Here is a 26,461-nt window from a genome sequence, read left to right on the forward strand (position 1 = left end):
CCCCTTCCTGTTACGCTTATGCCTATCATAGATCCCCTTCCTACAATGTGTATGCCTATTGTACTGCCCCTTCCTGTGACGTGTGGTTACCTGTAATCATGTCTCCTTAAAGATATATATCGCTTGGTTAGCAATAAAGAAAAGGCTCTCCTGGATTCCTGGGGCCCTCTCTGGCTCTCAGGCCAGGGGAGGCTCCCCAGTTCTCGGTCCCTGAGGCTGCTCCTGCTCTCATGGCTGGGTTCCCCCCACAAGGACTATCAAGTGGGGCTGAGGTGAGCAATGCTACCACGTAATGTTCTGACTGCATTACTGTAATATCTCTCATGCTCTTGATGACTTTAGTAATATGTATATATATATTAGTTACTCGATATTCCACTAAGGAGTGCTGGTGGCTTATAGGGTCACACATTGGGCTGCTAACCACAAGGTCAGCAGGTCAAAACCACTAGCCATCCCAAAGGAGAAAGACAAGGGTTTCTATCACTGTAAAGAGTTACAATCTGGAAAAGCCACAGGGGCAGTTGTACCCTGTCCTACAGGGACCAGTGAGTGAACACGCAGCTACTGAATTCTCCTGGGCTATACATTAAGATGCTATCCCCACCCCCCCAATAATATGGAAATGCATACCAAGAATAGCAAATCCCTTGGAGAAGACCAGTGTTAAAAATATGAGAGATTTAAAAAAATGCTTATTAATTCATATGCACTGTAAACAATTAAGCTTTTAAATTTTCTCCCCAATTATTTTCAATTTTATTATACTATAAACATTAGATTCCTTATAAGTAAATGCTGAGCTTAAAACTCAGGGTCTTGGAAAAGCAAAATAAAAGGAATGGGACAATGCAATGCATTTAGTCTGTAACATATGTTGATACATGAAAAATTCAATACTAACATTAAATGCAAATACAAGTGAAAAATGCGACCATTGAATATAGCTACGGAAACCAAATCATGTCGTCCTAATTTAATAATGTGCTGTATGTGTCATCCCCACTTATCCTCAAAACAAATGTGCAAGGTGGGTAGGCTATTCTTAGGTTATCAATGAGGAAACAGGCTTATAAAATACATGACTTATTTCAAATAAATATGTTTCAAAGCTGGGCTGATTAAAAACTAATGTACTTGAAGTGTCACAACTGCCTCAATGTAGGGCCACAAAAATTATAAATGGCTTAATACTAATTAAATAGGTATATATTAGGTTTGTACTTTTTCTCTTTGATTTGTCATCTAAAACATTGTTGCTGGTACTTTCTAAACTCTTTGGAATATAATCTTTCTTCTGAGGAGTAGCTAAAGGGACACTTGTGGATAAGATAGGTTTATTAAAATGAATTAGATAGATTTCGTAAATATTGAGGAAACAATTGAAATAAAAATCCATAGTACTCAGCCATAAAGAGAAATGAAGTCCTACTACATAAACATTGAGATGCTGAATAAAGAAAGGAATCAAAGTGGAGCAAATGCTGTGAGATTCCACTTACACGAAATTGGTCAATATAGAGATACCAAAGCTTAGTCATGGTCACATGGGTAGGGGTGGCGACGGGAGGGTGTGAGTCTCACTGTTTACGGAGCATGGGCTTTCTGTAAATGGTGCGGAATAATTTGGACAAGGTTAGTGGCAATGATTACAAGTCATCAATATCCCTGAATTGTACATGGAAAAGTTTTGTTATATTTTAAAGTATCATAAAAAAGAATGGTCTAGCAAATTGGAGGTGGCGGCCTTAGTAGTGGTGCTGCTGGCATCATGGGAAGGCAGGAGGCAGCTGCTCTCAGAGGGCGAGCAGCCATATTCTCTCTGCACGGCTTAGTCTGCCGATTGCTGTACAAACACATCTTCTAAAATGAAACACACCCTCTTGATGCCTATTGGAATATTGTTTAGAAACATATCAAATATTCAGTGATTCAATTGGAACGCCTTGTCAACAATGACCTATTAGGAATCATAATTAGCCGAACTGAATGTAGGGATGGTTCATAAATAAAATTTTTTTAAGTGATAGGGATGCATACAGTACATTTTGCATTCTACTTCAGTGCTCAAAAGAAAAACCTGTGAATAATTGATGGTGCTATTGTATAAGTGCCCACTAGCCATACCAGAGAAAAGTCAAATGGACAAGTAGAGCTTTCTCCTAAAGGGTGTAGGACAAGTTGGTAGTATTTGGATTCTCATTAAAGGAAATTCTATGGACTTATCAATTCTGACAATATGAAATGTTCGGAGACCACTAGACTCTGAAAATTATATGATGCGTGGAAAGAGAGCAGGGTCAAAAAAGGGAAGTGGCCATACCCTAAAATCTCTGTGAGTCTTTTGGTTCAGGATGGAGTTTCAGAATCCTGGGGTCAGACTTTACCACTTACCTGAATGAATTTAGGCAGGTACCTAAAATGAATATATAGAGCTGTAAGAGCCCCCAGTAAAATGAATTAAAAAATGAATTATATATACCCTGTACATAGAATTACATCACCCTACCTATAATTTCCTGACATCAATCTTGCTATCGCCACTGACATAAAATAGAAAACTTTTAATTCAATGTAAATTTTAGCAGGTAGGCCTGTCAAGAATTTTAGGGAAAGTAAACAATGGAATTGAGAAATGATTTTATTGAGGCATCATTACAAAAAATAGATTTGTAACTGAGGTAATCCCTCTGATCCCAATATGACTGCTACTGAGTCAATCAGCTTACATATTTCTCAGTAAGATTTTTCTAAGTTCACAGTGTACTTTCTTATGCTATAAACTTGTGTAAGTTTATATCTCTTATTTTTTACTTCAATCAATCTTGAAGTTATTTAAATTTATGCTTACTTCAGGTTTAAGCAACAAACACAATTTGGATTACACATAATCACACCTGGCATAAAGCATAATTGCTACAGTGCTTATTATAAGAATATCTTATATAAGAATAATAACTTTCGTTGGGAAACATATACCAGAGAGCTTCAAACAGTTCTTGCAAAAATGTCATGAAAAAAATAATCAAATTTTTCCAAAACCTGTTTTGAAGCTCCCTTGTATTTCCAAAAAGTTTCTTTTAAATGATCAGGGTTAGCCTTCTAGGTCAGGATTATGAATAGTTAATTGTTTGGAGTCAAAAATAAATAGATTGATTTAAACAGCCAAGAGGCAATTCAATCTTCTATGATCCTATTATATTTCGTACTATTGAAATACTCAGAGATTGAATATGAGGAGTCATATTTTATTAGGATAATAATTATCCTTTTATAATTAAAAAGCAATAAAGTACAAAATTCATCCAGATGGCAGAGAATGTAGCAGCTGGATCACGGAGAAGAACACTGTCATTTCATTTTTAAGGAATCAGTAACTATTTTCCTGGTGAAGATATTGTCTTACATTGATTTTATGCCAAACATATTTTAAAAATGCTTTTCTATGGAGAGGATAAGAAGGAGCTTAGATGCTTGTTCTTCCTCTGGTGTTTCAACATCTGCCAAAGGTACTGCTAACCCCCTTTTCCCAGCTTCCCAACTTCAGAATTTTTCTGGGCTGCACATCAGCCTGCAATCAGTTCCTCATTTTTCACATTGATGCTGTCTATAGATTACTTTTTACTAATTACAACATTCACAAAGTCAAGGATCTCAGCAAATTACTTATTTCAAACCACCATTTAAAAGAAAGGACTTTGAAACACAGAGAGGTGAAAATTTCACCCAAGAAATGCACTGATTCAACTGGATAAGAATTCAGATTTTTTTTTTCCTTGTAAGATCTATTCTTTCTACCATCTCAACAGTGGATTACTCCAAAATCACGATAAGCAGGGGATTATTTGTACTTATTTACTAATTGGTACTGATGAATAGGTGTTACAGATTAATGAAAACACCACAAATCACCCAGTTTACCATGCTTGTTGGGTAATCCCACATTGCACATTATTCAGACCTGTCTCTTTTTATTTGACTCCTTCTCCCTCGATCTGGTCTCATTCCTCTTATCGATGTTCATGCACCGATATCCTAACTGATAGCCTTCACTTCGCTGTCTGGAAGCATCCTGCGCAGTGCTGCTAGATCCGTCCTTCCGAGTCACACTTCTCATCACAGGCAAAGGTCTCTGATTTTCAAACATTCAAAAAAGCGTCTGTCAATTTTATGCTGAGTCATCACGACCTCATGTGTACAGAGTAGAACTGTGCTCGTGAAGCTTTGAAGGCCGTGACCTCTGAGCTGTAGTTCACCAGGTCTGTCTTCAAAGGTAGACCTGCGGTGGCTCAAACTGCCTAGCATTCAACCACTTGTAGTCTAGCATTCAACCGTTTGTTACACGCAAGGACTTCAAAGATATGCCAGTCTTTAACACATCTTGTCAAAATTACTTAGGTTGGCATTCGTGGTCTTCTGGGAGGTACAAATCAAATATCTGCACATTTTTGCATTCCATCAACCAGTTAGTCATCCAACAGATGTTTATCGAGGCCCTTTGGCATATCAGATATTGTTCCAGGTCATTGGAGAATAAATCAGACACAGTCAGGGCTTATTCTTCCAGAAATCTATTGTATAATAGTTCTTTCTTCAATTAACTATGCAAAGAAAATGTTTTACAGGGGGTATGTTTTGGCATTTTTAGTCAGAAAAGGTTAAAATGTCTTTTTATAGAAAACTACACAATAAGGACTTGATCTGTACTGCCATTGACATAAACTAAAGCCTTATGGATGTAATGGGTTATGAGTTGGGCTGCTTACTGCAAGGCCAGCAGTTTGAAATCACCTCAAAAGAAGAAGCAGGAGGCTTTGTAATCCTGTAAAGCAACAGTTCACAACCTGTGGGTCGTGACCTCTTTGGGGGGGTCAAACAACCCTTTCACAGGGGTCGCCCAATTCATAACAGTAGAAAAGTTACAGTTTGAAGTAGTAATGAAAATAACTTTATGGTTGGGGGGGTCACCACAACATGAGGAACAGTATTGAAAGGTCACGGTACTAGGAAGGTTGAGAACCACTGCTCTAAAGAAATTCTCTGGGAAACCCACAGGGGGCAGCTTCACCCAGTGCTATCCAGGCCTTAGGAGTCAGCTCCCCAAAGGGATGGCAGTGAGAGAATTAAGTTCCGATGAAGTGCTAGTTACCCTTGCATTATTTGACTACCCACAATCAACTAAATAGCATGTACATGTTACCGTCTTGCTAAACTCTGCTACCAAATACCATTTAAATAAATAGAGAGATTAAAGAGCGTTGTCCGAGAATAACTTACCAGGATATATAATGTTGTCTATGTTCCTTTGAGCTCGACCAACCAGGTAAGTAGTGACATTCACTGTTGGCTTCTTAAATGTGTTCGGTTTCTTCAGCAACGATTTCACTTGCTTCTGAGACTTAAGTATATTTGCAAGACTGCCAGACAATGATTGGTCTATATACCAAGTTAAATTAGATAGAGCAGCTCGAGTTTTTATTTCAATGATCGATTCTACAAACTCTGTCAGACCTTTCTGAAGCAGCTGCATATCTGGCAGGAAAGCCTTTATCCTCTTAGGTAGCGTTGCATTCACTTCTGAGATACTTGTGGAAGCATTATGACACTTCATTACAGTTTCGTGGAGGGTCTTGTTAAGCAAAGAGAAGTTTATTGACAGATGGATGGATTTTGCTTCTAGAGCCTTAAATCTGGAATTTAATACCTGCAGTTGAAGAGCTTGATCTCTCCCATTCGTATCCACCTGGCCGTTTTGGAGTGTAATATAATAAGGTATGAGGGCCTGGGTCACTTTGGACTCAATGCCTTGAAACCGAGTTTCATAATTTCTGGAAGTATTTGTGATGTAAAGTATTTTTTCTTCCAAAAGACTCATATGTTCCTGATATTTCATCATTTTGGAAGTAGTTTCATTTAGCATTTGATAAATCTTTTGGACGCTGGCATGACTTAATTTCTCATCTTCAGGTATATCTGCAAGGGCCTTGGCAACTTGCAAAACAAAGTTATATCTTTGATTGTCATTCACTAACAGAGCAATAGACTTATTCAAACGTTGAAGTTGAGGAATGAAGGACAAAATAGTGTCCATCTTTTGGGAACACTCATGATGAACTTGGGGATTATACTTTATTGTACTTAAAGTATTTTTTAACACATAGTTGTCTTGAATAAAATCAATGGCATTATTTATAATGGTCATTGTCTTATTTAAGCCATCTTCTGCTGCTAAGGTGTAGTCATTGAGGCGCGTTTCTAAAGCATCACCACGATGCTGGGTTTCACTTCTAAGTGAGCTGTGTTTTTTGGTAAGTTCTCTGATAAGAAATTTTAGGTTGTCGACTGCACTAGCCAGATAGTCCACTTTTTCCCTGGTTGCTACTGCTTCTTTTGATTGTTCATATTTCACGGTCTGTTTTAACGATGCTCCCTGCTCTAGCAATGGTTGGAGAATCTCCATATCATACGTCAAATCATTTAGTTGCTCGCTCATTTTATTCATCCTGGTATCCATTGGAAAGAGAACGTCAGCCAATGTTTGGTTCAAAACATGCACATTTTCTGCAGTGCCCTTCATTTGCAACATGAAATCTTTCCTGCACTTTGAAAATAAGTCTTCACACTTGCCTCTGACAGATGCTTTCTCCTTCTCCAACGAGATGGTGAGATTGTGTATTTTATTGTTTTGAATGTTTAAATCATCAAACATTCGCAACATCATCAAACCCTGTTTCTTGATGTTCTCCTGCAGAGTGGACATGTGCTCAGTGCCATCATTGCTATCTGGAACATTCTTCTGAACTGAGACTGGTTTCTCTGATAAAAGCTGCTTGTGTACCTCTTTCATTTTTGAAAAAGTCTGATTGAGCGTTTCATAGTACAGGAGGGTTCTTGAGTGTTCTTGTTCCAGGGCGCCTTCCAACTGCGCCTGCTTGGTTTCTAGTTCTTTAATGGGCTTCTCACACGTGGAAGCCATTGCTTGCCTTACATTCACAATGTTATTCTTTAGATTCAGGAGATCAGTCAAAGTGGGTATATTTTCTTGGATTAAAACAGACTTTTGCTGGATGGCTATGGAAACCACGGATTCGTTAACTTGTCGAATCAATTGCCTGGTGTCTTCCAGGCCCTCTGATAGGCTTGATACAGTCTTGAAAACCTGGGCTACAGTCTCTTGCATTTCATTTTGAAAACTTTTAAACTGTTCTTTTACTAGTCCCTTGACCAGCTCATTAATGCTTTTGGATTTTAGACCTAGGGAAACAAATAACAAACAACAGTAAATGATTCATTATTTTAATTATATAAAACTTTAGATAATTATATATATACTTTATATTTTATACATTTATTTAATTTCTCTGTCCCTGTCTCTCCCATATATATGAGAGAGAATTTAGCTCTAAAGGAATAACAATTTGGAGCCAATTTCTAAGAACATACAATAATGACAATACATCACAACTTTACACTTACTTATGAAGTTTAAAAAATACTATAGCAAATAAGTAAGTTAACACTCACTGAACTGATAAGTCTGCGAGGAGAAATCAATTGTAATGTAATATACTGGAGCTATGAAAGTAAAGTACTTTTTGTAGAAAAGACATGAAGAAACAGCTACTGATTTCACTAATAGACGGAAGCATAATCATTCTAAGCTTAGTCTTAATATGGTATGAAAATTAATGGTTTGGCCCTTTCTGCTTTAGTAAATGATACCTGATACCTCAGGATCCTGTTGTTATGTTTCTGATAATTAGGTTTCAAAGATGGGAGTTTTCATCTTTAAAAATTAAAAAAATATTGACTGCAGAGAAGAAAAAAGTCATCAAAGTCCGGAATCATATACACACAAGATTATCAATGGCTTATGAGCACCACAAACTAATAATACTGAAAGATTTGAGGATCTCACAACTAAGTTCCCCTCAGTGACAACAGGAGTTCAAATTTTTCTTTGATCTCAATTTTGATTTGAGGATGCGTTAATTCCTAACAAAAAGCAAAAAAGCAAGAGGCCAAAAGAAGAGCGCATACTTGTAACAAAGATATTAGAACGTACGGACTAATCCCAGCCAGGAGCTTAAGTTCAAAAAGTAATACGTAAACAAAACAAACCCAGCCAGAAGTTAGATTAAGTAATAAAAAATGCCAGTCTCGAGGTATGCTCTTCCAAAAAGTATCCATACAGGATTAAGGAGGATTTGCGGTGCAGTGAGTTAAGCTTCGAGTCAATCAGCTGCTCCATGGATTGAAAAGGCTGTCAGCTCCTTGAAGGATTTCCAGTCTTGTTTCCAAGACTCGTGCTTGGAAGGAGTTCCACTCTGTCTTATGGAGGCACTCCAAGTTGGAATGGGCACAGCTTGGCGGTTGGGATGTGAAGACAAAAACAGCAGCAGCCCCAAAGAGCTGGTAGGATATGTTGGGGCAATAGGGTTACGGCGATGAGGGAGGGACAACTCAGAGAAGGAGGTGAGCATGCAGTGTGAAGAAAGCAATCAGTGTCACCGAAGTGTACCCGTAGAAGCTGTTATTGATGGACCTTTTGCTAGGTACACTATCAACAACAACAAAATAAAACTTTAAAATTATCTGTCTTATTTACAACTATTAACACTAGCAACACTAGTGTATTCAAATTGTTTTAAAATAGTACATCTAAAACCACAAACAGTTAAAAAAATGTTCTTTATTCAAGTTATAGTTACAGTATTAAGTTAGTTAGTTTATTGTGCTAACTATAAACACATGTGGGGTTCATTGAAGGGCAGAGGGACACATGGCTCAGTGAGCCTTGCCTTTTGAGTTCTCAGGTCTCTTGCTTTGTGATGGTCGGACCAGGGTGCAGCTGCCTTAGCCAGTTCCCTGCTTCAGCTGGCAAGGCTTACTTCCTTCAAGAGATCCCTGAGGAGAAGCCGCAAGGGCCTATGGGCCTACCCTGATGCAGCCCTGGGTGCTGGAGCAGCCATGTGGAGACCCCTGCCAGCGATGAGATGCTTACACATTCACTGACTCGGCTTTCCTCCTGCAATCAGCATCATTGCATGTTTTTTGAGGTGGAGGAGGACTTTGTGGATTGGTGTTGGAAATATGGGTTAATGTTGGACTTGTAGGCTTGGGCAGCACTGGGTTGGGATGTTTTCTTGATGCACACTTAACCTTTATATAAAACTCTCTTATACATGAGTTTCTGTGGATTTGTTTCTCTAAAGTACCCAGACTAACACAAGTATGTTCTGTAAACCATACACAAATGGACTATATGCCCATTAAAATTAATATAGCCTATGATGACAGTGTGAAAACCAACAATATAATATAAAACATTCTAAACAGAAAGATATCCCCAATATGGTGTTGCCCAGTGAGCTCTGGCTGCCATGTAGGCTGCTCCGGGGAGATCATGATTGTACAGTGATGGACATAGGTTCTAGCAATTGTTATTTTGTCAATGCATTTTAAATGTATTCAACATGTAAGAAATACCATATTGTGGAAAAGCAATTATACAAAATAGAATGAAGTACTGCTTGAACATCTTTATACATCAGACATATAAGAAAAGCAGTTGAGAAGCTTAATTCTCTCAGGTTTAAATAACCAAATTTTAATCACCAAATTACATGAAGGTGATTAGTCATGTCATAATCAATTATATAATGTTGTCATTTGACTTCTCTTTCATGTTGTAAGTTTAGGAAAGAAAATTCACCCTCTCATGTTTTCCATGGTAAATAGCGCCTATAGGGGCATGACACATATGTATAACATGGTCCTCTGTCTCACTGGCTAAAGAGCTCCCATTACTATGTGACTTTAAATAAGCAAAGATTATTGTTAAGGTGTGAATATGCATGTACTGTATGAGAGGAAATGGGAAAATAAGAGGGTAAGGCACTGCTGACCTCTGGCCCGCAAAGGAGAAGGAGAGTCGCACTCCACACTACTGAAGGCCCACGGCTATAAGGCAAAGGTCAAATATGCCTTTATCCTCCCTCCTTCCTTACCCTATTCTGACACCAACTCTCTCCCATGGCACTCTAATTTTCTTCTGGGTTTGATAATTCATGGCATTGGCCATGCATAACTCACATATAATACGCAGAATTGCGGGATTTATTAGGGCAATTAACAGGCTATAAAATGTTAAGGATACAGTTCTTTTGTCTACAACACCTCTTTCTCAACCATGCTGGTAAACAAGTCTCTTTCTGGTCCCCAGCCTCTCAGACACACGATCCCATAGCCTGTGCTTGATTCCTTTAGCTGAGAAGCCTGCCTCATGGGCTCAGCATAACTGCTTTGCTTTGTCTCAAGGTCTTGGTGCTGTGGCCTCTGGTACCTCTGATCCACTTCAGTCAGAGAAATCTTTTGATGGTTACTGGATTCTCTCCCTTCCTGCTTCACTTCTATACCCAGAAGACTGACAAAACTGACGAAATCCCTTTATCTGTGTTTCACACACCCTATCTCATCATTTGGTAGGGCAAGATATGACAAAATAATAATTTATAAATTATCAAGGGCTCATGAGGGCGAGGGTGGGGGGAGGGAGGGGGAAATGAGTACCTAATGCCAGGGACTTAAGTGGAGAGGAAATGTTTTGAGAATGATGAGGGCAATGAATGTACAAATGCGCTTTGCACAATTGATGTATGTATGGATTGTGATAAGAGTTGTATGAGCCCCTAATAAAATATTAGAAAAAAAAAGAGTAATTTCATTTCGCCACAGGTCACCCTCTGGCTCTTCTAGCCATTGCCCTTGTATTGATGAGGAATTAACTCCCCCTGTTTCAGTTACATCTTCTACAATGAAAATGTTAACTATCATAATGAACTCTGCTAATCATCACTTAGCCTTGAATCATATAACCCTATCAACCTTAGCATTTTTCCCACTTTCTCTTCCCCAGGCCCATTAAACAAAGAGGAAACTATTTATTACAGTGGTTCTCAACCTGTGGGTCATGGCCCCTTTGGGCATCGAACGACTCTTTCACAGGGGTCACCAATTCATAACAGTAGCAAAATTACAGTTATGAAGTAGCAACAAAAATAATTTTATGGTTGGGGGATCACCACGACATGAGGAACTGTTTCAAAGGGTGGTGGCATGAGGGAGGGTGAGAACCCCTGCTTTATTGGAATCCTCCATCTCCTGCTTATTTTGAGGCCAAACGGCCCCATGAATGCTGCTTGGACCCCAGTCCCCGCATGCCTTTGTATGGGATGGCTGTATGTGTGTATCTCTCTCTCTGAACAGCACTAGAGAAAAGATGGCATGTGGACAATGGAAATGGGATTGTACGAGGAAACTCTTTAATGAATAAAGCAAAATGAAAACTATCAGTAATCTTGAAATTTCAAAACATACAAAAACAACAACCCAAAACACCCAATTTGAAATTCCTAGTAAAAAAACTTTGAATTATCAAAATCTATTCCGCCACGTATCAGCAGAGACAATGACTCTTCCTAGAAACTTTCCTGAGTCCTCTTAGATTGGATTCATTTCTACTCTTATATGGTCCCATTATAGTTTATATAGAACTCTGTTATGTCATTTCTTCACTATATACCAGCATACACATCTGTGATAGGCAGAATCTACTCTTCCCCCAAAAGATGCTCCCACTGTATTCTCCAAACCTGTGACTATGTTAGCTTACATAGCAAAACCCACTCATTGTCATTAAGTTGAGTCTGACTCATTGAGGCACTATGCAGGGTTTCTGAAGCCATAAAGCCTTTGGGAGCAGAAAGCCTCATTGCTGTCCTAAGAGTGGATGGTGGTCTTGAACTGCCAACCTAGCAGTTAGCAGTCTAACACATACTTCAACATTGTCACCAGGGCAAAAGAGACTTAGAAAATGTGACTGCAGGTAAGGATCTTGAGGTGGCACTGTGCTAGATAATCCGGTGGGGTCCAACCTAATAACATTATTTCTGTAAAGTAAAAGAGTAAACAACGGAATAATAGAGCAGAGAAAATGAGTCAGAGAAGTACCACGAGGAAAAAATAAGCTGTGGCTGGCTTTGGAGACAGAGGGAAAGGGCCACAAGTCAAAGAGATGGTGAACCCCAGAAGTTGAAAATGACCCCCAGTTTACAGTAAGCAAGATTCAAGAAGTACAAAACCCTAAATGCCGTCAACAGCTTGAATCAACAGGAAATAGATCCACTTCTACCACCTTCAGCAGTGAATGCAGCCACCTGGCCTCTAGATTTCCATTCAATTAGACATGCCCCAGACTTTGGACCCACAGAACGATGAAGTAGAACATTGGTGTTGCATTAGAAACACAAAATCAGGTAATGCCTATTCACATTGATTGAGAAATTATTTTCTCTTTGATTTGAAATTTTGTATGATCTACTCTATAGGTTGCACACCATGCCTTTGATAATTCCTGGAGTATATCCAGCTATAATATTAAGAAAAACATGTCCCTAACTGTTTTGACAGTTCAAGCTCTACCCTCATTCTCATTCTTGAATTGGGTGACAGAACAGGAGTGAAATAAGTATGGGCTCCTGTGAATGGTAAATCATGATCAGTTAGACTGTGACTACTTCCTATCAATCGACCAGATAAATTATGCAGCCCAAAGTTTGGCTAAATATTATACTATATTTGAAAATATGAAAATATTTGAGAAAACAAGTGATTTTTAAATGCATTATTATAAAATAAATAGCATAGATTCCTCTACAGAAAATGAATACTTTTATTTTTACCTTTTAGAAAAGATTGAAATTCTCTGCCTTTATCTTCACTGATTTTCCCTTCAAGGGAGGTGTATGTGCTCTGTACATCATTCACAGCCAAAGAAATATTGTCAATCTTCTTCTGCAGAAGAGTCAGCTTCATTGCCTGGTTGTTCATCTGTTCGGTCACTTTTTGCATCACTGCTGCATATAGAAAGAGAGAAAATTTGAATTATATTAAAAACATATTTTTAAACATTTAATTTTGTAGTAGCTTATATATCATGCTTGCACTGATATACTTAAAATATAGGCTATGGTCACTTAGCCCAAGAAACTTTTATGTTAAAACATTTAGGGATAGAAAAGTTTCCAATGTATTATAAATATTAGAATTCTAAAATGCTTCAACTTTGCCAAGCACTTTTATAGTCTTAAATATATAATACAAACAAAACAACACTTAAAATTAAAAGGTTTTTTAAAATATAACAATCCTTTGTAAAGAAGCTTTATGACCCAGACTAAATTATTGAATCAAATTCAGTTTTTGCTGAATTCAACTGGCCTCTTTACCCACCTGTGTGGAAGTTTTTAAAAGAGATGTAGCGCCAGGACTTTTTCTTCCCCTCCCTGAAGTCAGCAAACCCCTCCGTCTTTTCACAGGCACCTGCATTTGGCTCCTTACTTGCTAGAAACAAGGGGAACCCTTCTTTCTCATGGCCATCAGACTGTTTCTCATTCACAATGAGCCTATTGGATGTGGGAGAACTAGCCCTAGGGTTTCTGAGATTTTAAATCCTTACTGCAACAGGTGGCCTCATCTGTTTTGCCCAGGTGGTACCAGGGCTCCCAATCGATGAGAGAGCTTTACTGGATTGTCACACCAGGATGCATTCTAAGTAAGGGAATCTCCCCTCGGCTGTTTTCTTTTGCACAAAGTGGGCCTAAGAACTGCTTATATGACCAAGATGAAATCGTGTTGGAACCAGCCTTATCTAAAGTTTCCCTGACAATTTAAAGGCTTTTGTTTTATTTTGTTTTCACAACTTATTTCTAGGAAATGAGGCCCTGGTACCAAATGGTGATCCCCAAATTCAAATGGCTATCCTAAATTTTAAGTGTTTATTACAGAGTCTACATGTCTTTGAAAATTCAGAATTTTAACCATAAATCCCCAAGACATTGGTGGAAGCTGTTTGGCCTCAACCAGTGATGGTTTTATGGTCCTTCCTGATGGACAGGTGATGATGATTGACCATCTCTGTAAGGAGTCCCTGAAATCCATCACTGTCAACCTCTGTGCTCAAACTCCCAATAGAACCGGTACCCTTCCGGTAAGCCAGCCTCCTTTGACCATTTCTTTGTTCCCTGACACTATGTGCTTGTTAGAAGGCTTTTAGCTAGGGTCTCCAGTTCTCATGTATATGGACTGGTGTTTCTTTGTATTTGAGTGTACTTTTTCCTCATACTTTTTTTCTGAATAAATCCTCGTGGTCCCATTTAAGGGACTGAGAGGAATTTTTTTTTTTCTCTTTTCAGTTACAAAACTCTTATAAGGACGAAAAAACTAAGCACCAGAAACTTAGGTAATTTGCTTAAGGTTTCAAAAGTAAGGACTCATTTTCTTCTTCCATACTGATTGCTTCGGCATGAAACAAGCATAAACTTACGGATACTGCTGCATATACTCTATAATCTTTATTGAACAATTAGATAATGAGTGATATAAATTTAGCTTCATGTAGGATTGGTACTCCCTATCCCCTCAGATATGTAATTCAATATTCCGAGGACTGTTGGTGATTTTATAAAGATGGCAGAGATGATTGAAATTCTACTCAATGCCAATCTCTTCAAATGCACAGACAATCCCAAGAAGACAGTGTCCAAGCCATTGCCACTTGTATCCTTCAAATAATCCCCTTACAAATCAAGACAATTCAGTGTCTTATTTTTTATTACTAGAGCTATACCAAATAATAAAGTGTTGTGTTATTAGTAACTAACCTTGGTTTTTTTCCTAACCTTGTTTTTAAAGGATAAAATTGAGCTTAAAATAATAAAAAAATTAGATGATAAAACATGTGACACACAAAATTAGGATCAATGCAAATGTCTTCTGGGTTCTTAATTACAGCTCTTGACCCTAGTCAGGGTTCGATATCCCCTGGTGTTATAACAAATATAGGAAAAGGAGCTTTCTTAACATGATCAAGTCAATATTTTTAGCACGTCAAGAAAGCACTCTGTAGATAACAAAAGTTTTATTTTATTTTGGAAGCCTGTGATTTCTTTGCAACCTAGTATCACAGCATTTTAACTTTCATTCCATATGTGTACACTGAGCTTCAATAATTGTAAATGACGCTTTTTCATTCTGCAACCCTTTAAAGGATGTGAGAGTTATGTTAATGTGTTTGATAGTCAAGTGATTTCATGTTTGGAAGTTGTAATAAACAGTGTTGATGGTAATTGGGTGAGAGAAAATAGCAATTATACTCTATGACCTGGGTCAGCACAGTCCGGCTGCTGCTGCTGCTGTTGAGCGGTTGTCCTGTTGTCGACAGCTGTGTGACTCTCATCCTGGGGGCTGTGTATCAATGGCTGCTGTTCTGGAGCTAGACCAACGCAGAAAGAGAAGAGAGAGTGAGAGTTAACACCCAGATCGCCTTATTTTCCCAGTTCTGAGCAAGAACATAGCTGACATTCATTTTCCGGTGTACTGGAGCATGAGGGTCTCTGATGATTGCAGAGGAGGCTCTTCCACCCCTTTGTGGAAGCCAACGTGATACCACATTGGAGTGGGAAGTGCAGGAGTCTAATTTGCCTGGACAAATAAATGTATTTAGATCTCCTTTCAGCAAAAAATGAATAGTTTTCGGGGGGCTGTGTAAACTAGCCCATGTGAGCTGTCTGCATACTTAGAGAGACTTCACAGTCAGCGGTGTTAAGTGGTACAGCAGCGGTATAAGTGGACTACCACAAAGACTGCTTGTTTAGTAATGCACTTTTCCACGTTGTCTACTTGGTAATAAGCAAACATCTATAGATGCTTACTGAAAAAGATATCTGTTTATTTAACACCATTGTTTAAAGATATGTGGGCCCATATTAATGAAAGTCATGTGGGCTGTCAGACGGACACACACATATGTCTTGGCCGAAGTACAGCTAGAATACTCCTTAGAAGTGAGTATGGCAAGACTTTGTCTCAAGTCCTTTGGACATTTTGACGGGAGAGACAGTCCCTGGGAAAAGACACGATGCTTGATAAAGAATGAAAGGAGGAGGCTCATTGAGATGTGCTGACACAGTGGCTGCAACAATGGGCTCAGACAGTACAACAGGACAAAGGTTCATTCCCTTCTATACACAGTCATTGTGAGTCAGACTGACTTGACACCACCCTGTAATAGGGCTCAAACTGGCTACGGGGAAAAGTAAATTATAACAAGGCTTACTGAGGGACTCAAACTGTATTAGCAGTGATATTCAGGGGAAAAATAAAGGATTTATTACCAAATCATTTTACTCTGTTAAAGAATTGCTTTCAAATTGAAAAATATTTTTCAAAGCAATATAATTTTTTTGTCATAACAATAATTTAGCAGGAATATTTGTTGAAAATAGAGAATACCACAAGTAATTTATGCTCGCCATTTACAGACTTCTAATGAACAGATTTATCCATTGAAGTCTGCATATTAGACATAAGAAAGCAAGCGTTAGGTGTCTGGCGGCGCTTCTCCCCATGTGAAATGCTGTTCCCATGACACTGTCCTCTGGCACACATATGCTTCCCAAGGCATATGGGGCTGTGACAATGAAACCACAGTATTTCCACTCCATAGAAAGTGCACTATATTTGCCACTTGTCTGAGTTAGTCTCTATTGTCAGATTAAATTTTACATTGCTTCTCTTTGGGGAGCTGAGCTAAATTAGTTCATTGTCATCCATGTCTAAGGTCTTTGTTTTGAGTTTGTCTCTTTTCTTCTCCACTGTCTTTAGAATGGTCTGTGCAACTGGTGGTTTGTTAGGTGGAAGAAAACAACCTGCCGTTTCTGGAGATATCACTATTGGGGATAGGGAAAGCACAAATAATTCTAATCTTCTGCCAAGTGCCATGATAAAATTTTTAAGTGTAAATTCAAATTAGTTCATAGAAACACATCTGTTTCGTAATTGTGGAAATTTTCTATCAAGGTTCTTTCTTGGATTCTGTAACACAACTTTCTGGCAGCTTACGTCGATCCAACAGTGGTAAGTGGAGAGGAAAGCAATGGGTCTCCAGCTGAGATCCCTGAACCGGCAGTAGCAGCATCACCCAGCACTGCCGAGAACCCACTCCACAGCTACTCATCTCAGAGATGGCAGGATGAAGTGGGCACAACCCTCTTTTGCCATGCCCTCCAGTTATTCCCTAGGCTAAACGCACCGATAGCCGACAGAGAAGTGCTTTAGCCGAATGAATCAATGGGCCATTTTGTGTGTGTATCTTTTTAAGATTTAAATAAAATAAAAATAAAAGAACTAGTGCATTTAAAGATAGTGCCTTCACTTGTTGGTGCGATCTGATTCGTGTTAGAGTATTGTTTGCAAAGTTGGAAGTTCAAAACCATCAGCAGCTCTGCAGTCGGGAAATAGACTATCTCCTCCAGTTAAGCGTTTCAGCCTTGGGAATCCTCTTTAGAGTTCTTGTGAGATAAAATCGGCAAGATGGTAGTGAGCTGTTTTGGGAGGTTGCTGTATTTTTAAGTAGAGCATACGATCCGGTAGTTTCTGAGACTGTAACTCTTTATGGGAGTAGAAAGCCTCCTCTTTCTCCCATGGAGTGGCTGATGGTTGCCAACTGATCCACAGTTCAACACCATAACCCGCAATGCTACGAGGGCTCATTTTGTACTTTATCGGGAAGCAGTGTATATTACAGGAAGAACAAACGCTATTTGATTATTGTGTGGCCTAGAAACAAGGATATCATTCAAATTTCATTTTCTCCCATTAATTTATGACACATTATGGTTTTTCTGTTCTCTTCTTCTTTTTAAAAATTATTTAGAATAGTCAGTTTTCCTCAGGGATGAAAAAATCAGAAACCTCGGTCAAATTCGGAAGACTCATGTCCATGTCCTTTCCATATTTCTGTCTGAAGGTTCTGAGTCCACCCATCTCTTTGCAGGGATTGGACGTAGGTCTATGTATTAGCTACACAGACGGTTTTGATGCATGGCACTGGTTAAAAACACTAATTTAGAAGACATTACATTTTCTAATTCTATTAAGTAAATCTGTTGATATAAAGCAGAGCGTACCATTTTCCTATGAACATTATAATATGTAAACTAGTCTTCATAGATTTAAAAACTGTGTGTCCTGAAAGAAAGGGGTTTGTAATGGCATCGTTTATTTAAATGAGAGCAGACTCGAGTTTGCTGTCATTCCAGAGAGAAGTGGCCATGATAAAGTGTGGTGTGAAGTGGGAGAGGAGTGTAAGTGGCTTTTCACAGCTTTTCTGGTATTCTTTATAGATATGTCTTTTTCCCTATTGTTACACGCAAGAGCCCTAAAGAGGCAAGGTAAATTTGGAAGTACATAAAGAGTTTATTATGGTTATTATTGCTACCGTACTGCCCTTGCTGATAAAAGCCAAGGATTGTAGCCTACAATATGGATTTCAACTTGATGTAAAGAAAACTATAATTCTCACAATTGGAACAATAGGTAAGTAACATAATGACAAATGGAGAAAAGATTGATGATGTCAAGGATTTCATTTTGCATCGATCCATGGTCAGTGCTCATGGAAGCATCCTTCAAGAGATCAGAGGGCACATTGCATTGGGTAAATCTGCACACAAGATCTCTGTTGAGTACTGAAAAGCAAGACCCTGCCCATTGAGTCTTCTGGATCCAGGGGACAGTTTCGACACCAGAAGAGGGCCAAAGGAGTAGCACCAGCTGAACAAGGAGCCAGAGCATGAAAGAGAACAGGGGACTGACCACCCTATAGAGCAAATAAAATGGAGTGCTTTTATGCAGGAGGCTAGAATGTGCAGTGGTGTGCCTTTGGGTACTAAATTGGGTGAGCTGGGTTTGCCCAACCACAGAGCTGAAGCTTAGTGCTTTCAGGCTGAGGCTGATGGGTAAGTGGCATGTCCCTTGAGCATTTATTGACAGCCCTAAAAAACTGTAATTTTGCCCAGAGTGGGGCAGAGGCTCAGCCAAGAAGCTGAGGGAGGACAGGGAAAGGTCTGCCTGTGAAGATAGCTGAGAAACAGCCGTCACTACGTAACAACTGCATATTGAGCATTTTGTACCTGTTAACATGCCTAATAAACCCATCATTGTGAGTATCTTCTGTGAGTTCTGTGTGGCCCTTGCAATGGATGCTGTCTACCTGAAACATGGGGAGCAATACAAGTTGAGTGCGCTGAGGGGAAACAGAGGACCTTTATGGAACAAAATAGAAAATAGAAGAATGTAAAGCTATTGTTTCTCTTTAAGCGTTCTCTGAAGAAGTCCACCCTCTGTGATGTCTACCACATGAAAGCAGCTGTTTGGGCACCCTCAAGGAGCTCAGACTGGGTTCCTCTGAGATGTTCTTTGTGTTTTGGCAATCGAAGGAAATCTGAAGAGGCGCCCAGGGTTGTAGGGTGGAGGGGTAAAGCATCACAGCAACATTCCCTAGGACCACGCTTCCTACCCCAGACGAGTGAGTGGGTGCATTGTCATGACAGAAAAAGAACTCCTTGATGCTACTTTCCTGGCAGACATCATCCTAATCAGCCTTCGGTATGATCTCGTGTCCATAAAGAAAAATTGTCACTATTAAAAAAGAGTCCCAAGAGACAGTTGCTGTACCCCTGTGAGTTAATCTCTCTCCTGCCTTGAATTTAACTGTCCCAGGAGATTCTCTTAAAAGCAACTCTTTTGGCTGGACGTTTTCTGAGAGATACCATAGTGAAGCTAAGACAAATGGAATACTGAATTAATATGTCAGCAGCTTCCACCAATCACACATACAGATATAAAAACTCTTTGCTTGGATTAAAACCCTGAATGTAAGAATGAGACCCTAGTAGCAATATATTTTGATTTATCTCATATATTAGATGCAAACAATCTCCAAATATGTATAATTTAAAATGGGAATTACTAGATTGGGTTTTCAGCATAATGGCATAAATATGGTCTTAAAGTTTCTAGTACAAATAAAGAAATTTGCAATAATCAGGAGAGTATATAAATCATCCAGAAATACTAAATTCATTTTCACAAAATAAGTGTTTATAATAAAAAATTCCAACAAAAGAAAGCTTTTGATACAATGAAAACTATAAAGACAACATGAAAAATATTGAAGACCCCCAAAAAACAATCACATCAATGTGAACGAGGTGCTTGGAGTGGAGACCCAAAGCCCATCTGTAGATAATTGGACACCCCTCACAGAAGGGTCAGAAGGAAGGGACGAGCCAGCCGGGGTGCAGTATAGCACAGACAAAACACACAACATTCCTCTAGTTCTTTAATGCTTCCCCCAGCCCACTCTCATGATCCCAATTCTTTCTTAAAAATCTGGCTAGACCAGAGCATGTACACTGTACAGATAACAACTCTGATACACAGAATCTTATACAGATAAAACCCTCAGGAACAATATTGAGAGTAGTGATTCCATGAAGGTGGGGGGAAGGAAAGGGGAGAAGGAGGAGAAAGGGAGACTGATCACAATAATCGACATATAACACTGCCACCCCCACCTCTGAGGGGTACAAACAAGAGAAATGCGGGTGAAGGGAGACAGAAGACTGTGTAAGATATGAAAATAATAATTTATCGAAGGTTCACAAGGGTGGGCAAGTAAGGGAGGGAGAGGGAAAAAAGGACCTGATACCAAGGGCTCAAGTAGAAAGAAAATGTTTTGAAGTGATGATGGCAACATATGTACAATTGTGGTTGATAAAATTGATGTATGGATTGTTATAAGAGTTGTAAGAGCCCCCGATAAAATTATTTAGAAAAAAAAAGAAAAATAGTATTCAAAACCATCAATACTATAAATAAAAGCTTATTTAGAAAACGACTTTGGGATTAGTATTATCTACTATAATAGGACATTTCAGAAAACAAAATGGTCTTATACTTACTGAATAGATGATCAAAACCCAAACCAAACTCACTGTCATTGAGTCAATGCCAACTCATGAAACCATATCGGACCGGGTAGAACACCCCCTGTGAGTTTCTGAGACTGTAACTCGTACGGGAGTAGAAAACCTTGTCTTCACCCAATATATGATGTAAATATATAATTTAAAATCAATTTTATAATTAGTTGTACACAATCTAATATAGTGGTTCTCAAGCTTCCTACTGCAGCAACCCTTTAATATAGTTCCTCATGTTGTGCTGACCCCAACCATAAAGTGATTTTCATTGCTACTTCATAACTGTGATTTTGTTACTGTTATGAATCATAATGTAAATATCTGATAAGCAGGATGTATTTTCATTGCTAAAAATGGAATGTAATTAAAGCATAGTGATTAATCACAAAACAATATGTAATTGTATATTGTGACATATAACAACAGTCAACTACATTGCTCCATTTTGCCACAGTATGCGTAAAAAAACAATGTCAGTGTGAAAGTTGTGATAGCTTCTTTTCCCCAGATCAGAAACTTTCGGGGCAGTCTTTGCAAGAGCCCAAGGCAGATCTTCCACAAGTCCACTTCTGTATTCAGACTTGATAACCAACAAGCTGGAAAACCCTGTTTCACAAAGATATGCTGTTGGAAATGGACGGAGGCACGACACAGTCTCAGACGGAACAGGATATAACTGCAAACACTTGATCCAGAATTTTGTAACTGGCATTGTAGAGAAATCAGTTCTCGCTGCATCACTGTTAATAAGTTCAATGAACTTCTCTTGTGCGGTCTCAGGAACATCTTCAACTTTGACTGTGAACGGGCTTCTGGAAAGTGCAAATTGGGTGACAGGTGGATTTGGAAAGTAAGATGAAATTTCATCTGCAAGCTTGTGCAAGTGTCCTTTCACAGAAACTATCATTGTAATCCTTTTGTCTAGTTCAATGTCATGTTCCTCAAAGAAAGCAGATAAGGTAGGCAACATGTACATTTTATTTTTATCCAATTTTTGTTTGCCAAAGCTGAAGTTTCATTTGGAATGATCAGATTTTTTCAGACGAATTGAGGCATGTTGTGTTTGGTCTGTGTGGTGATAAATTTAACTCATTCAAGATGGCAACCAACTAAGCTATTTTCTGCCGTTCACTTTTATCACTGAAAAGTGCTTTGAACTGTGGTCTTGCTTCCTGATTAAAAAACATTTTGAGTTTATCACGAAGCTCGAAAACACATTTTAAAACTTTTCCTCTCAACAACCATCTCACTTCAGTGTGAAATAGCAGAGCATTATTTATTGCGCATCCAACTCGTTGCACAGTTGTGAAAACAGTTGACTATTTAAAGGGCTGGCATTTACAAAATTGACAGAACTTATGACGCTTTTCATTACTTCTTGTAACTCTTGTGGCAGCATCTTTGTTGCTAATATTTACCTATGAATCATACAGTGAGCTCCCATGACTTTTGGGGACTCATTTAGTAACAAACATTGAAATCCAGATCGACATCCTAGCATAGCTGGAGCACCATCTGTGCAAACACCTCAAAACTTTTCCCAAGATATCTTAGGCTCTTTCAGAAATGAACCAGCTGTGTCAAATACATCATGTGCAGTACTTGTTGTTTCAAGAGGTTTGCAAAAAAGAAACTCATCTTTCAAGTTGTCATCATTCATATACCTCACGTAAACCAGTAAATGTGAACAGTTTGCAATATCTGTAGATTCATCAGGCTGGATGCTAAATATTGGAAGTGGAGCAGATTTAATTTCCTGGATTACCTGATCAAGAATATCAGGAGACATGTCATCTATTCTTCTGTGGACAGTGTCGTTAGATAAGGAAATTTCACTCAATTTCAGAACAAATCTATCTCCAATCATAACTCCAACAATGACTTTGACTGCTGGCAACAGTAAACCCTCAACAATGGTGTGAGGTTTCATAGCTCTAGCAATTCTGAGTGCCACTAAATATGAAGCTTCAATGTCTGCTGGGTTTTGTTTGTGGTACTTCCCACCAATGTCAAGTCTGACTTTCTTGAGTCCATCAGCTTTGCTTCTAAAATAGTTGATACCCTTGCCGGCAAAGCTGAGATGCTTGCTATCAAAATGGAATTTTAGTTTGTATTGCTTCATAGATTCTGCTGATAGGACTTCACAACAAATAACACCTTGCGGTTTCTCAATTTCTGCTGTAATTATTGAGGTAAAACCATACTGTAAAAAAAATCCTCACTTTATTTTCTTTCTTAACATTCTTCTCTAGATGATTCATTGTCATGGGATGATTTGTTAATGAAAATAATATATAACAATGGCTTTCATAATTCAAAATATGATACATGGGATAGTTCAGTCAATACAGTTCAAGTTTCCTATGATTTACCATCCTCTGTGTTGTTGTTGTTTTACATACTTGTTACATCACAAGGGGGCAATATTCACATCAAAGACAGCTGAATATAAAAAGATGGATCAGCATCCAGATTAAGTTCTCATGATACATATATATATTTGCAGTAGTTGATGATTTTACAGTACATGATTTTACATTTACCCAGTAATTATAATGCATGAAGTGTTGTTTTACCTCCAATACTGCTGCTTTCAACAGAGTAGCTGTTTTAACAGAGTAACTGCTTTCAACACAGCAGTTGATTTTTACATTTAGGTGTTCTCTACACGTATGACTGGTCCGCATAAGTACATTATGGCATCAACCCTGTCGCATAAACCTGTTTTTGTACGGTGTGTGTGTGATGGGGTTGGCACGATAATGTCATCAAGCCAGGTACTCTTATGTGGGCATATCTGCATGTGGGCGGAACCGCCTGGAGACAGAAGAGTGATGTTTCGGTTCCTAAGACCATCAGAAATATGTGTTTTCCAATGATTTTAAGCAGCCCCTGTGAAAGGGTCATTCGACCCTCAAAGGGGTCTCGACCCACAGGCTGCGAACCACTGATCTAATGAAATGTAAAAGCAGTTAGTTATAGTAGATTAATATGGCCCTTCATAATTTTTTATGCAATACATCATAATTCTGGACTTCATACACTTGTTGCTATCGTCTCAGGAGAACATTCTCTACTAATGGACAGGGACAGAGTAGGACTTAGACCTGACTTTAGTATTGGGTGTGAACCAAGCCACAGCCTTTGTTTTTCTTGAATCTATAGTGGTGCCAACACACAGTTCTACAAACGACATCACTGCATCTGGAAAGCCAGACCTCTCTTTCCTGACTATGCTTTGACAGAAGCAAGCAAAGTTGCTAGGACTATTGGACATTTTTGGTTTGTGACTCTGGACCCTGCATTTCAGATTATTTTATTAATTATTTTATTGGGGGCTCATACAGCTCTTAACATAATCCATACATACATCCATTATGTCAAGCATGTTTGTATGTATGTTGCCATCATCATTTTCAAGAAATTCTTTCTGCTGGAGCCCTTGTTATTAACTCCTCATTTTTCCCCCTCTCTCGTGAATCTTTGATAATTTATAAACTATTGTAATTTTTTCATGTCTTACACTGACCAATGTCTTCCTTCACCCATGTATCTGTTGCCCCTTCCCCGGGGTGGGGGTGTTATATGTAGATCCTTGTAATCAGTTCCCCCTATTTCCCCCCACCTTCCCCCTACTCTCTTGGTATCTCTACTCTCAATACTGGTCCTGAGGAGTTCATCTGTCCTGGATTATCAGTGTTTCCAGCTCATATCATTACCCATGTACATGCTCTGGTCCAGGCAGATTTGTAAGGTAGAACTGGGGTCATGGTAGTAGGGGAGGGGCAGGAAGCATTAAAGAACTAGAGGGAAGTTGTTCGTTTCATCAGTGCTATACTGCACCCTGACTGGCTCTTCTCTTCCTTGTGACCCTTCCTCTGTAAGGGGATGTCCAATTGTGTACAGATGGGCTTTGGGTCTCCACTCTGCACTCCCCCTCATTCCCATTGATATGATTTTTTGTTCTGGGTCTTTGATGCCTTATACCCGACGCCATCGACACCTCATGATTACACAGGCTGGTGTGCTTCTTCCATGTGGGCTTTGTTCCTTCTCAGCTAGCTGGCCGTTTGTTTATCTTCAAGCTTTGCATTTCAGATTTTGGACTGAACAGCACCCACTATCACATGAGATCTTTCCTCCTAGTTTTGTGACTTTCTGTGGGATGCTATAGTGATTCACAGAACTCAGTGCCATGTGGGCATATACTCAAGGGAGGAATGAGAGGAAAATGGAGCTGAACAGCATCTTGGAAGAGTTGGATATTTGGGACATCATTAATTTCCAAAACTTTGGGACTACTCTGTTATTAATTCTTCTAGAAAATGATCACTGCAGTTGGTGTCAGGATGATGGGGCTCATTGCAAAAGCTCTGACTCAATGGAAAATGTGGTCTTGGAAAAAGAAGAATAAAGGGGAAAGTGAGAAAATTTTGGTTTCCAGATGGGATACAGAACTTCCATGGATTAAAGTAGCTGCTATGTTGCAATCCATTACCCAAGGCAACATCTATTAATGCGATACAGAACTGGTAGATGTTGATAGTATATTGAAAGTATTGTACACTCTAGAAATCATTAATCTTCAACTCTTTGGTACTAGCCTGGCATTAATTCTTCTAAACAAAATTATTATCACAAGCAGCTTTTAGAAAATGTATTACTTTTGTGTAATAACATGAACAAAAATATGATTATTCAAATATGTCACTCAAGTATTTAATGTATTCTTGTTTTATCTCAGATGTAAAAATAAAAATATAGGATCAAATACATATTTATATTTGATATCAAAACACTTGAAGAAAAATAATTATTAGTAATATATTAATAACATAGCAATCCATGAATGTAGAAAGTATTTCCATGAGCAGAGCATTGTACCCATGAAAATGTGTTGATTTTTAAAAACAGATTAATCTAGTATAGTATTGGAATGATAGAAAACCAGAAATGATTTCCTGACAACATTTTAGAAAAAATAGGCACTATAAATCATTGCCCAATTCATCTACCAATTTGTTATACTGTGTTGGCTTGTGTGTTGTTGTGATCTTGGAAACAGAGCCACCAGTAATTCAAATATCAGCAGAGTTACCCATAGTGAATGGGTTTCAAAGGAGCTTCCAAACCAATAACAGACTAGGAGGAAAGATGAGGCAAACCATTTCTGAAAAACCAGCTATTGAAAACCCTATGGTCATAGTGGTGCATGGAAACAGAGCTAGAAGACGAGCCCTGTAGTTTGGGCAACTCCAAAACCAAGCCCATGGCCATCAAGTAGATTCTAACTCATGCCTACCCTGTAGGACGGGGTAAAATTGCCCCTGTGGGTGTTCTAGACTAACTCTTTGTTTGTGTTTTATTAGGTACCATTGAGTTGGTTCTGACTCATAGTGACCCTACCTCAAAGAGAACAAAATATTTTTAAGCATTTTTCTTTTTTTTTTGTAACTCTTTATAGGAGTAGAAAGTCTCATTTTACTCTCACAGCATGAATGATGTTTTTGAACTGTGGAACTTCAGGTTAGTAGTGCAATGCATAACCACTATGCAACCAGGACTAAAGTTGA

General features: G+C 38.7%; 1 protein-coding gene across 1 annotated transcript in view; it reads right to left on the reverse strand.

Moving 5' to 3' along the window:
• MMRN1 (multimerin 1) overlaps positions 1-26,461 on the reverse strand; it is an 81,359-nt gene that overhangs the window by 12,413 nt on the left and 42,485 nt on the right. Inside the window, exons 4-7 of the mRNA XM_045284332.1 lie at positions 15,224-15,334; positions 12,744-12,917; positions 5,258-7,254; positions 4,054-4,132 (exon numbers count right to left, since the gene is read on the reverse strand). Of these exons, the coding sequence (XP_045140267.1) occupies positions 4,054-4,132; positions 5,258-7,254; positions 12,744-12,917; positions 15,224-15,334 (2,361 nt within the window). The remainder of the gene's footprint in view (positions 1-4,053; positions 4,133-5,257; positions 7,255-12,743; positions 12,918-15,223; positions 15,335-26,461) is intronic.

Source organism: Echinops telfairi, unplaced genomic scaffold, assembly GCF_000313985.2.
Source record: "Echinops telfairi isolate 266 unplaced genomic scaffold, ASM31398v2 ScPeMD7_7468;HRSCAF=8506_0, whole genome shotgun sequence".
Classification (NCBI taxonomy): domain Eukaryota; kingdom Metazoa; phylum Chordata; class Mammalia; order Afrosoricida; family Tenrecidae; genus Echinops; species Echinops telfairi.